Source organism: Diabrotica virgifera, chromosome 4 (assembly GCF_917563875.1).
Source record: "Diabrotica virgifera virgifera chromosome 4, PGI_DIABVI_V3a".
Taxonomy (NCBI): domain Eukaryota; kingdom Metazoa; phylum Arthropoda; class Insecta; order Coleoptera; family Chrysomelidae; genus Diabrotica; species Diabrotica virgifera.
This window is the reverse complement of record NC_065446.1, coordinates 21852274-21865095: the sequence shown is the minus strand read 5'-3', so window position 1 is coordinate 21865095 and position 12822 is coordinate 21852274. Positions and strand designations below refer to the sequence as shown.

At 33.6% G+C, this 12822-nt stretch overlaps 1 protein-coding gene across 2 annotated transcripts in view; it reads left to right on the top strand.

Moving 5' to 3' along the window:
- LOC126882948 (neuronal growth regulator 1-like) overlaps positions 1-8068 on the top strand; it is an 802823-nt gene extending 794755 nt beyond the window's left edge. For both annotated transcript variants that reach the window (XM_050648025.1, XM_050648026.1), the window contains exon 7: positions 7237-8068. In XM_050648025.1, coding sequence (XP_050503982.1) covers positions 7237-7340 — 104 coding nt within the window. In that variant the 3' untranslated portion in view covers positions 7341-8068. The remainder of the gene's footprint in view (positions 1-7236) is intronic.
- The last annotated feature ends 4754 nt before the right edge of the window (positions 8069-12822 follow it).

The window sequence follows — 12822 nt, the reverse complement described above, 5'->3', positions numbered from 1 at the left end:
GAAAAAACTATCGAATGGCACCAAACATGACCCTCTATAGAGGTTTACTTTAAAATCTTAAATGGGAGCCCCCATTTTTTTTGCAGATTTGGATTCCTTGCGTAAAAATAATTAACTTTTATTCGAGACATTTTTTCGAATTATGGATAGATGGCGCTATAATATAAAAAAACGATTGTTGGAAATAGACAATTAAATTAAAAATGGAAAGTCCTCACTAAAATGGAAAATTTGACTTAACTTTTTTTGGTTTTAAGACCTACTCTTCACAACCCAATAGGTCCCCATAACGCTCGAGTGACTGCACATTCAGCATACTTTGCTCCCCTACCATGGGGCCCGTTTGATAATTCACCACCCGGTATGCGAAAGTTGTCACCTGATGGAAACGAAAACTTTTTATGGTTAGACCTTAATACATCTCTGCCTACTCTCGACTGACCTAATCGCTGTTTCTTTTATATCGACCGAAATATAATGGAAACGTTGATCTCAAATCTAAGCTTTAGGGAAAAATTATTATGATAGATTAGGTTGGGTTTATCGGAAGAGAATTAGGGAAGGGTATGCCGGAATTGGGGTATTAAAGTTCTATAATTTCTCTTGTGCCTCCTTGCGTCCTATTATATCGAGGTAACTGAGATTTACCTTAATCCTACACATTCTGTATTATTCGTAAAGGCTCCTAAATTTATTGACAATTTTTTATTTAAAATATACCAGTTAAGTCCTCTGACCATATACTTATGGGTACGTTTGTTTTAATTCGCTTTTCTTAAAATTTATGTGATATTTAATTGTATCATATTTTATAAAAAAAATTCCCTTTTTGTAACACTCATTTCATTACTATATAATACATTACTGAATAAGGAAATGAGTCAATATTTATTATAATAATGAAATGAGTCATTGGCAACCCTTTCATCATTTATTTATACATTGTTTTTAAAATAACGGATCACTTCCAATAGTAGTACATATTATTTTCGAAATAAACTGCTCGTCAAAAGTTAGGGATATAGAAAATTCTGCTGAATTTTCGTAGTAGATTTTTTCGTAAACAGAATAACGGATTCCGCTAATGTTTTTTTATTATTTTAGATTTTTCTTTAGTATTTACACAGTTATGCAAAGGTTTACTCAAACTTTTTTTTTGTACTTATACCGGGTGGAAGAAAAGAAATGTTTTTCTCATGTTAAATTTGAGACGCCCTGTAAGGAAGACGAGGTACAAATGTGAGTATACATCGAAATCGTATTGTAGTATTATGTTTTGTGAATATTTTTTCTTTTGAATGTCCTTGATATCTTTAGAAACAAAAAAAATAGACGGTTTTATAACTTAACCCGGCACCTGGCACGTGGGGTGCTACCAGCACCCCATAACACATTTTCATCAAATATTTGCTATTTCAAATTTGTTAACCGTCCTGTGCGTCATAGTAGCTTTCAATAATATTATATAGCATAGATCTGTTTGTGTTTGAAGTGGTTATTTAGTGTCATTCTGAAATTGTAGCTCTAAATTCGAATTGGGGTGTCATCATCTGGCAGTAAAATTTTTTTATGTTTTTGATAAACAGGTCAGATTTACATTTTTTTATTGTAATAACTGATCTAAATTATTAATATATTCTCTATACTCAATAAATTTTAATTTTCTTAGATATTTTACATCACTTCATTTATTATGGGTTGGTACTTGCTAATTTGCTTATAACACCTTTTTAATTTTATTTTTTAACTTTTATAATATATTAGTATCTAATAAGTTAATAAAACATGTTTTTTTTATATTCTTGTGTAACTCAACACATTATTTTGTTTATAAACAAGTAGATCACAGAAAATTTTTAAGGGGTGCTGTGAGCACCCCACGTGGCAGTCGATGCCTTGCAAAGCCACGTTGCAGGTGCCGGGTTAACATGTGTTTTAACCGAAACAAAAGTTTGAGACACCTTGTATTGAGAAAAGGGCACAAAGGTGAGTAAACCTCGATATTATGTTGTAGTCTCATATTTTGTGAATATTTTATTTTTTTAATTTCTCTGATATCTTTAATAACAAAGAAATTAGACGGTATTACTCTTTATTATGTGTTTTAACTGACGACTTGCGTCACATCACACATGTGAAACAGAAACACATATTAAAAAGTAATACTATCTAGTTTCTATGTTATTAAAGATACCTATCAGAGAAATTAAAAAAAAAATCACAAAATATGAGACTACAACATAATATCGAGGTATACTCACCTTTGTGCTTTTCTCCCTACAAGGTGTCTCAAACTTTTGTTTCGGTTAAAACACATGTTAAATTACAAAACCGTCTATTTTTTTTTAAGTTATACTTCTTTACCGGCGATAGAGGGTGAATTTTTATATATGTTAAAACCTATCAGCCCGGCGCATGCGCATTATAACTTTGTTCTGATTGGATGTTCAAATGACATGTCAAAAATTTTCCGATATGGCAGCTGTAGGACAGCTGTGGTTTGGAGGTAAAAGTAAAGGTAAACAAATGTATAATATATTAGTTTTATTGTTGTGTGGACAGAAACAAAAAAGTTTATAATATTGTAGTGACTTTTAAATAGTTTTTAAAAGCAACAGGTACGTAATAATTGTTAATGTATCATGGGTATAAACCTACCTATTTGATCTGCCAAAATACATAGTATGTAATACTTTTATTTATATAATTTGATTATTATCAAAATTTCTATCAATATTCACCTAATATATTGTTTTCTTACTCTATGTTTTGTTGTATTTTTTCAATTGTAAATCATTTCAATTCAAAATTAAAATAATTTGATCAATTTTCAAAATATCAAAATATCACAAGTTTAATCTGTTTAGTTAGTCGATATTCGTAAATAATGACACATAGTGTCCATGGCTAAGCGTTGAAGGCGAATGAATTCCAATACCAACCGCGCTTATCAGCGCTGGTTCGAGTCCCAATAGAAGCTTTCTTTTTTGTTTTTTTAATATATTTTATGATTGTAAGTATATTTATATAATTGTATTTTCAGAAAATACGTATTTAGTTAAAAAATTTTTCGACAATTAATGTTCAGACATCATTTGTGGCTTGTTTAATATGTTTGTGTGTGTTTTATTCTTTTATTATTTTAATTTTTGGCACTGTTCTAATAAAAATGTTTGAGAAGTAGTAAGTATAAATTAGTTTAATATTTTAACAAAATATAAATAAAAAGTATATTAGTTTCGTTTAAATCATATAATAGAAGTATAACTTCTTACGTGCGTACAAAGTACACACACACATTCTTTTTTTTTGTTTCTAAAGATATCAGAGACATTCAAACAACAACATGTTCCCAAAACAGACTACAATATGGTTCTGATGTATACTCACATTTGTACCTCGTTCTCCCTACAGGGTGTCTCAAACTTAACATAAGGAAAACATTTCTTTTCTTCCACCCGGTATAAGTACTAAGCATAAGTTTGAGTAAACTTTTGCACAACTGTGTAAATACTAAAGAAAAATCTAAAATAGAAAAAAATAGCGGAATCCGTCTATTCGCGAAAAAATCAACTATGAAAATATAAAATTTTAATTAATTTTCTATATTCCTAACTTTTGACGAGCAGTTTATTCTTTACTGCAGTTACTAAAAAACACTGTCTTGTTAAATATGTAAATTTCAAATAAAACCAAAGATACAAAAATAAAAAGCAAAGAGTTCATTTCCATTCACATACCATTAAAGTATTACAACGGTAGTCTAACTTTCATGAAAACCAGTCCGTTTAAATATTTACAATTTCCCTACTACGAGGTAACGTGTTCGCGCTGCTAAAACCATTCTTTAACTTCAAACTCCACACGGGATTAAGCAAATGGGTCTTGAACTTATTCCCCACCTTAGAATGTACGAAGCTTTTCTATGCCGTATCTTTTCAAGTAGAAGGCAATGAATATTGTAGTGTTATTTCAATCCTACACACACACTCTTACGCTGCTTGCTTTTCTTCTGCTACTTCTGAAATAAAACAAACTTTAGCGTTAAAAGAGAATAAGATGTGATGAAGTGTATTGTCTAGAACGAGGACAAAGCAGGAATTGAAGGGACATCGAGATGTACACTTCAAAGGATCGTGAGCGAGCTTCGAACAATAGGGTTTCTGAGCTTTAGATTTCCGAGAAAGTTTATCTGTTATAAACAGCAGCTGGAAAAAGGGCACAAAGACTTCCAAGGGTATATACATGTAACTTTAAAATATGTCTTTAATTGATCATTTGCAACTTCTAAATTACGACAAATAATATTTATAAAATTATGCATTATAAAATTGTTAATAAAATGTATATGTTAAAATTACATAATGGCTATATGATACCGTGCCACTGTGTAAATTTTAGCAAGTGCTGGAAAAATCCCTATTAATATAACTTTAATAAAAGCAGTGTAAAAATTCTATAATAACACTTAAGCAAACATAAATATCAACGAAAAATTAACCTAAATTCAATCAAAGAGTTAATTGATTCAAAAACATGAAGTGATATTTTCGTAGGGTTGATGTAAAAGTAGATTTTAGAACACTGAGCACCTTTCTCTGGGCGATTGACTGCCTGTATCAAAGTGTGGTGGTGAAAATGAGAAAGTATCTAATAGTTTTGACTTAACTCTGAGGACATTCGGAGGAAGGTCACCTAAATTAGGAGTTGTGTGGGTAGAATGGTTATGGTCGTGTCTTTTCAAGAAACCTTCGTTTCGAAGAGATTAAAACCTAACACGATTTTAAGATGAGAGAACGAAAGTGCTAAAGGAAAATTATCTGTATTGTTGTCCGTACTGTGTTGGAGGACTATAGTGGAGAGAAATGCTGAGAACTTTTCTAATTTTAGAAAACGAGCCTTAGCTGCCGGTAAAGAGCCTTATGAACTACGAGAAGAAGAATTCTGAGGTTCATAATTGGAGCTATCATTAGTTGACCTTGGTGCTTGCGAGTGGCAGAACTATGAGTAGTAACAGTCCGAGAAACAGAACGGTAGCTATCAGTGATAAACCTTGATGGTTACGAGAGAGAAGAAGAAGATTCAGAACTGTAGGCAGCAACATTCCGAGGGAGGCATCTATGCCATTTTGTTCGTTGCAATCCGTGACTGCACGCCGGGTTTTGTTGTGGTTGGATCAGAGAGAGCAGCATATTTGCCTCCTGATGAGAGTATAATAAGTTTCGAAACCGGTAGAGATGCTTGCTGCACTCTCTGATTGGAATAGAATATGGTGCGGCTGTATTTTCATTTTACAATGAAATTGAAAATGGTTATTCATTTTTGATTTACATGTTTACTCTGATTGGAGTACGAAGTGCACCATTCTCGTTGGAACTTTACCGCGCTGAGCAGATGGGACGTGAATTATAAATTGTAAAATTCCCTTATCTTCCTTGTTCTCAGCATCCGTTATGGCTTGCAAATTGTAGAAGCCTCGGAAGTGTAAACAGAGAAGGTTCCCTTTGTTTTGAGTCTAGTGGGATGTAGAGTAACATTCTGTTGTTTTATATGCCATTATATTGAATACTTAGTCTATGGACGGTTGCATTTCGATCCATCGAGTCTTGTACCATCCTCTAAGACGTGTTTCTAAGTATATGCATCATCAGAGAGGTTTGTAAGGTGACTTAACTAAATCAAAACGCACCAACCGGATGGTTGGCATATTAAAATAATATACCAACACATGCATTCAGTAACCTCTAATGAGGAATACTTTATATTTCACACTTTAACTCCCAGGCCACAATTTGAAAAATTTTATGCCAGCCATGCCAGGCACAGCTGAAGGGATTTTTTAACCCCACATGGGCGAAATTGGCGACTGCCCCACCCCGCACTTGGTATGCCGCCCCTAAAATGTGCCGTCCGCGGCAGCTGCCCACTTCGTCGCCCTTGGGGCCAGCCTTGGACAGAAAACTTACTCTGCCCACGGGTGGTGGACATGGGAGTTAAAGTATTAATTATGGAATTTATATTTAATTATGTTTTGTTGACAATAAAAATTTTGTGAATAATAAAGGGTCTAACAGAAATGCAGATCATAAATTAAATCACATATTCTGGGCCCAAAGCTAGTTTGATTGAACCTATCTTAATTTAGTATAAATGTGCACATAAAAAAAGTTACAGCCCTTTGAAGTTATAAAATGAAAATCGATTTTTTCCAATATATCGAAAACTGTTAGAGATTTTTTATTGAAAATGAACATGTGGCATTTTTAAGGAAGGAATATCTTAAAAGAAATTAAAGTGAAATTTGTGCATCCCATAAAGATTTTATAGGGGTTTTGTTCCCTTAAACCCCCCTCCCAAACTTTTGTGTACGTTCCAATTAAATTATTATTGTGGTACCGTTAGTTAAACACAATGTTTTTAAAACTTTTTTCATCTTTGTATTTTTTCGATAAAACATTTTTTATCGAGATGCGATATTTACTGCTTCTTTTTTAATATGTTTACATAAAAAATTTATGGGGGTTTTGTACCTTTAAGCCCCCCAAATGTTTGTGTGCGTTTAAAATAAACTACTACTGCGGTACCCTTAGTTAAAAACATTGTTTCTAAAACCTATTTGTCTCTAAGTATTTTTTAGATAAGGCACATCTTATTAAAATGTGGCTTCTTTTTTAATATGGTTCAAAATATACCTACCTACCTAAAAATGTAAATTTTCATATTTTTATTAGCAGGTCTCAAAAATCGTACTTAACCATATACAAAATATGTAGTGGATTTAACAAATATTCAAAATATCTCGATAAAAACTGGATTTTCGAAAAAGTGCTAAGAAGCAAAAAAGTTTAAAAACATTGTGTTTAACTAATGGTACCACAATAACAATTTAATTGGGACGTGCACAAAAGTTTGGGGGGTTTAATGGAACGAAACCCCCATAAACTTTTTATGGGGTGCACAAATTTTATAAATTATTTTTAAGGTGTTCCTGCCATAAGCATGCCACATGTCCATTTTCAATAAAAAATGTCTAATAATTTTCGATATATTGGAAAAAATCCATTTTCATTTTGTAACTTCAAAGGGCTGTAATTTTTTTATGTGCACATTTGTATTAAGGTAAGTTAGGTTTAATCGAACTATTTTAGGTCTCAAAATATGTGGTTTAATTTATAACCTGTATTTTTGTTACACCCTTTATATCAAACCGATACTAAATCCTTAAATATTTTTTAGGAGACAATGTCGATGCAATTCTGATGAGGAAATCATGCGCCATGTGCATAACCAGCCAAATTGCTATAATCCTGATCAGTATGATGACATCAGCAATGCGATAGAAGACTTTATGATCAAGGAGTAAACAAAAACTTATGTGATGTGAATAACTTTTATTTATAAGTGATAAAGACTTACTACTATCTATATTAAATACCACTGTTATGTATAAATAATTAATGAAAGACTTTTTACCACTAGCAAAATAAATCATAAACCTTCTGGTTAGCTGTTTAAAACTTAAGAGAAAAGGCGCAAAATGTCACGTGTCAAAAGTTTCAATGTGTTTTAAATGTATTCATTTTTTTCGAATCATGAGAAAACTAATAAGTATTTTTAAAAAATTTAAACGCAGTATGAAAGATTACGTTATTATCGAGGGCCAAAAGTCCCTTAGAATAAACAAAATGTTTGGTTTGTGTAAAATGTTAGGCAATTAAATATCACTCTAAATTTTCTTTTTTATTTTCACCCCTGTAATTTATTAAACTAAACATTATAGAAGTTTTCAGCACTTTCGACCCTCGGTAATAATGCAATATTTAATTCTGCGTTTAAATTTTTCAAAAATATTTATTCATTTTCTCAGGATTCTTAAAAAATTAATACATTTAAAACACATTGAACATTTTGAGAGGCGACATTTTGCCCCTATGCCCCTAAGCTTTTTATTTTAATAATGTTTTATTATAAGTTAGACACTATTTAAAATTGTATACTTTATTGTTTGTTTTAATTGTCTGTCGGTATAATTACAGAAAAGAGAACATGTTATTACTAGCTAAAATAATTTTATTTTTTGTTTTTTTACTTTATTTTTCCTTTTCCTTTAATTGGGTCAATACTGCTTTATATAATAAAGCACTTAAATAATAAAGCATTTTCTATGTAGCAGAGGAACGTATGAGTGGACGTACGTACAGAGTGACTTACGACGCCCAAACACTATCGTTAACCCAGACCACAGCAACCAAACTTAGAGTGGCCCAAAGAAAAATGGAACGGTCACTACTTCGACTAACTTTCAGAGACAGGGTTGGAAATGAGGAAGAAGAAGGTTAGAATCAGAAGAAGGACAATCATCACTAAAGTCCAAATTATAAGCATGACAGAAACGTCAAAATAAGCACTTATATAAGCAAACAATGCCGCAAACATAAGCAAAGTTTTTATGAAATAAGCAAGGTTCAAGAAAAAAACGTGTAAGTAAACATGGATATCATTATATAAATAATGAATAAAGGACATTAACAGTAAATTACCTTAATTTTTAATTATCGTATTATTAACAATAAATAAACATTTACCAAAATGTTAAGCTATAATATAATAAAAAAAAATCTAAAAATATTTAAAATATAAATATATTTTTTATTCATGGCCAGTAGCATAAAAACAATTAACAATAATTTTTTTTCAAAATTTTCTTCTAAAAAGCTGTCTTTTATCTGTATACGTAATATTATATTTATACGTAGAAACAGTTCGTTCAACATCTGCAGATGTGATTTGTACGTATTTAAATTTAGACAAATATACTGGTACTATTTTACAACAATATAATAAATTTGGGCTGTCTGCAGACAAATATTAGTTTATTACATGACAGGTATAACGATGGGTTTTCCCGTTTAACTCCTAAGCCTAAGGGATTAAAATTCTTATGGTTTATTGAATTATTAGAGTTTTATAGCGTTGTATACTTCATAGAATTTTGCTTAAGATAGGAAGTAACATGAAATTTAATGAATAACATGAATAACATGAAAAAAAAGCAAAATGCTTATAATCCGGACGTTATTCATCAACGATGTCAAAGAGCGAATAGCATGGTTAAAGTGAAATTTGGCGGGTTATTTAGCTAGAATGAAGGACGGGAGATGGACCAAAAAATTATTGTGTGGAGACCGCGATCAGAAGATAAATAGAGGTACTCTACCTACACGGCCACCAGGCGACCCTTGTTCAGGAAGCACAAGACCGACAGAACTGAAAAAATTAGGGGAGGCCTATGTTCAACTTTGGATGCAGAAGGATAGATGAAAATGAGGAGAATAAATGGCAGTTATGGATACTCACTAATAATCCTGTTATTCGCTATGTTTTAGGCATTCGGAAATATCATTTCTCACGTAACTTCAAATAACTTTGGCTAGTACTCTCTCTCTCTCTCTCTCTCTCTCTCTCTCTCTCTCTCTCTCTCTCTCTCTCTCTCTCTCTCTATTTCTCTCTCTCTCTTTTCTCTCTTTCGATGTGTTTCTCTCTAGGATAGCTGTTTCGCTTTACTTTTGTCTTTTATTTTCTTTGATGAGCGTTTTCCAAAAATAGGTTGACTTCTTGCCGCTCTCTGTGCCATCTCTTCCAGACAAAGACTATAGGCTCCACTGTGTCACGTTCATTGCAATACGTGTTGCAGTGTTGCAGACCTTGGAATAATTTCCGAAACGCTTGGCGTACCCGCGGATTGTTCCAGGGCTAGTAGACAGCTGTGTCAGCTAAAGCGTCTGATACACACGCGAGTAAATACGCAAACTTATGGCTAGACGACCTTTTTCCGCGTGTATCACAGCAAGTACGCGTACTTTAAGTCCGCCGAGTAAGTACGCCGTCGATCCAACAACTCGTAACCAGTACGTGTATTACTGCCACGAGCCGCGAGCCTCGAGCTATCATGTTATTGCGTTTAAAGTTACACTTATATTTTCACTAATTAAGCAAATTGCATAGAAATAATTCAATCGTTTATTGTTGAAAGGAGACAAGCTACATTTTATAAGTTTTGAGAAAACCGTTAAACATTATTTTACGCTTTTCTGATTATTTGTTTTTGAGTAAACCTAATTATTTATAGGCTGTTTTATCCACATCGCAATGAGTTATGAGTAAGTCTGCTGTGTATCACCGACGGCGAGCCGAGTAAGTACGCGATCATTAAACCCGCGTACTTAAATTTTGCGTGTGTATCACACGCTTTATAGTAGTTTCATATTTAAAATTAAGGCGCTCAGAGCAACAGTGGCCCAAGCCACAAATTTGACATTTTTAGATTAATATATCAATAAAATCAGCAACATTAAATCTTTGGATTAACAAGGGTCTACACAACCTACTTTTATATTTGGCTAAATGGCGCTACATAATTTGTAGCGCCATCCCATAAGCACAATGTAAATACGAATGCAAAGATTGCATTTATCTCAAGATTTCGTTTTTGGGGTTACGCCACTGCTGCTCTGAGTGCCTCGATTAGAATCCAATAGGAAAATTTGGGCATAAGCCACTTTGTCTATTGTACAGGTTTCTGGCCTAAATCCTATGGTCCCTGCCATTCCACGAGACTTGTTTGGCGCACTGTCTTCTTTATAAGTTCTGGAATGTCGTATCCTGCGATATGATGAATATTATTTGTCTCTCTTCAGAGAGTAATTCTCTGGGAACTGTCATGATTTTGAACTCAGCAGGTGACGCCGTACAGTAAGCTGACGCAGTCCTTCTTCTTTTTGATGTACCTATCCGTGACGAATGTTGGCGATCATCATGGCAATCTGTATATTATCTGCAGCAGCGCGGGAAAGCTGCACAGATGTTGGGCTAAACCAGGTTCTGAGGTTTTTTTAACCAGGATGTCCTTCTTCTTCCGAACCTCGCTTTCCAAATAGCTTTCCTTGTAGGATGGCTTATAGAAGAATATATTGTCTGGATTTATTTCTCATAATGTGTTCGAAGTATTTCGATGATTTGATAGTGGCCAATATCTTTCAGTTCTCCTTCATTCTCCTAAGGACCTCCACATTTGTGACCCGGTCAGTTCACGGAATTTTAAGTACATATATTTCGATATAGCCACATCTCGAAAGCTTCCAATTTTCTTCGCATGTCTTCCTTCAATGTCCAAGATTTAACACTATATAAAAGACAAAGAAGACGTAGCATCACAGAATTCTTACTTTATGCCAAGAGAGAGGTTGTGGCTCTTGACGAAGGTCCCCATACTGTTGAAGGTGGATCTTCCGATGTGCGCTCTTACTACTTCTTAGCTGTTAGTCCAATCTTCATTTATTATGGTGCGGAGGTATTTGTAGTGCGTCACGTTTGCTACAGGGGTTTGGCCGATGTAGAGTTTACCTTCTGTTAGCTCTATAAGCAGTCAATAGAGGTAATTAATCTACAAAGTAGTCTTTGTTTACTTGTCGAATCAGTTGCTTTTGATATTAATGTGATCAACTTTGCTATCTTTTCGTCTCCATTTTCTTACAGTTTTTAAGCGTCTTTTCAACTCTCCAGTTGGTGCTAAGAGTTAGGTCTAGATATTTGAGATCGTTTTTCATGGGAATTATAAAACACTCTTCGTAAAAATCGGTCCCATGTATTTCTAGGACCTTTCATAATAATCACTTTGCGGTTATGTGACGCTATCTTAAGCTTGTGGGACGTCATCCACATGCTCATTCTATTTAGTCCGGCAATGATCTTGACAATTGTAACGAAGGTCGTTGCGTTGTTGCTCCAGATAACTAAATCAGTCGAAGAAAAGAGTTCTATTTTTAAGACATTTTTATTCGGAATCAAAACATACAAAAGATAAGATCATTAGCCTTAACTACTCGTTAATTTCGTTAATAAAATATATTTATACCTAATCTACGCATCGAGCTTTTTGTTCGGGTCGATGTGACGATATTTTGTACATGAATGAATGATTTTGACGATCGCGCGAAATAGGAATTGCTTGTATTAATACGACATGAATGTATAAGAAAAGGGAAAAAAGGGAATCTCGCTCAGCTCGCCAGATGAAAAAAAATATTAGGGATATACGATCACCGCTCGTATCAGGATAGGTAAAAGAATAGGTAAGAGGAAAACTGTCGGATTCGCTCAGCTCGCCAAAACGATAGCGGAAAATGGTCGGCAATTACTACCTACATAAACTCACCTCTTGTACCTCGCTGTTGTTTATTATTCTTCGATCAACGCTCCAAGAATAATAGTCAACTAGGCTTTTCGATCCGACTTCAAGTAGACGATACAAAAACAAGTTTTACTTAATTCATTGGCGTACTCTAGACGATAAAATTATATTATCGTCACATAATTCTTCTTCTTATTTAGTGCCATTTTCGCGACGAAGGTTGGCAATCATCATGGCTATATTAACCCTGGGGTCAGCTGCTCTGAACAGTTGACTTGAGCTGCAAGCAAAGCATTCTCTCAGGTTCTTCAACCAGGAAACGCGTCTTCTTTCTACGCTTGTCCTACCCTCTATTTTTCCTTGAAATTTGAGTCTCGAGATGTTATATCTTTCGCCTCTCATCACATGTCCGCGAGATTGCAATTTCCTTTCTTTTATTATGTTTTCAATTTCCCTTTTTCTGCCTATTCTCCTTATTACTTATATATTCGTGACTCTATCTACCAATGACATTCATAACACTCTTCAACGCTCTTGACAATTAGAAAATATAATTCAGAATAAGGTGGCTTTATCTAACACGAATAAAGAGCTTCTGCCAGGATTTAGTGTTAATAGATTAAATGTAAACA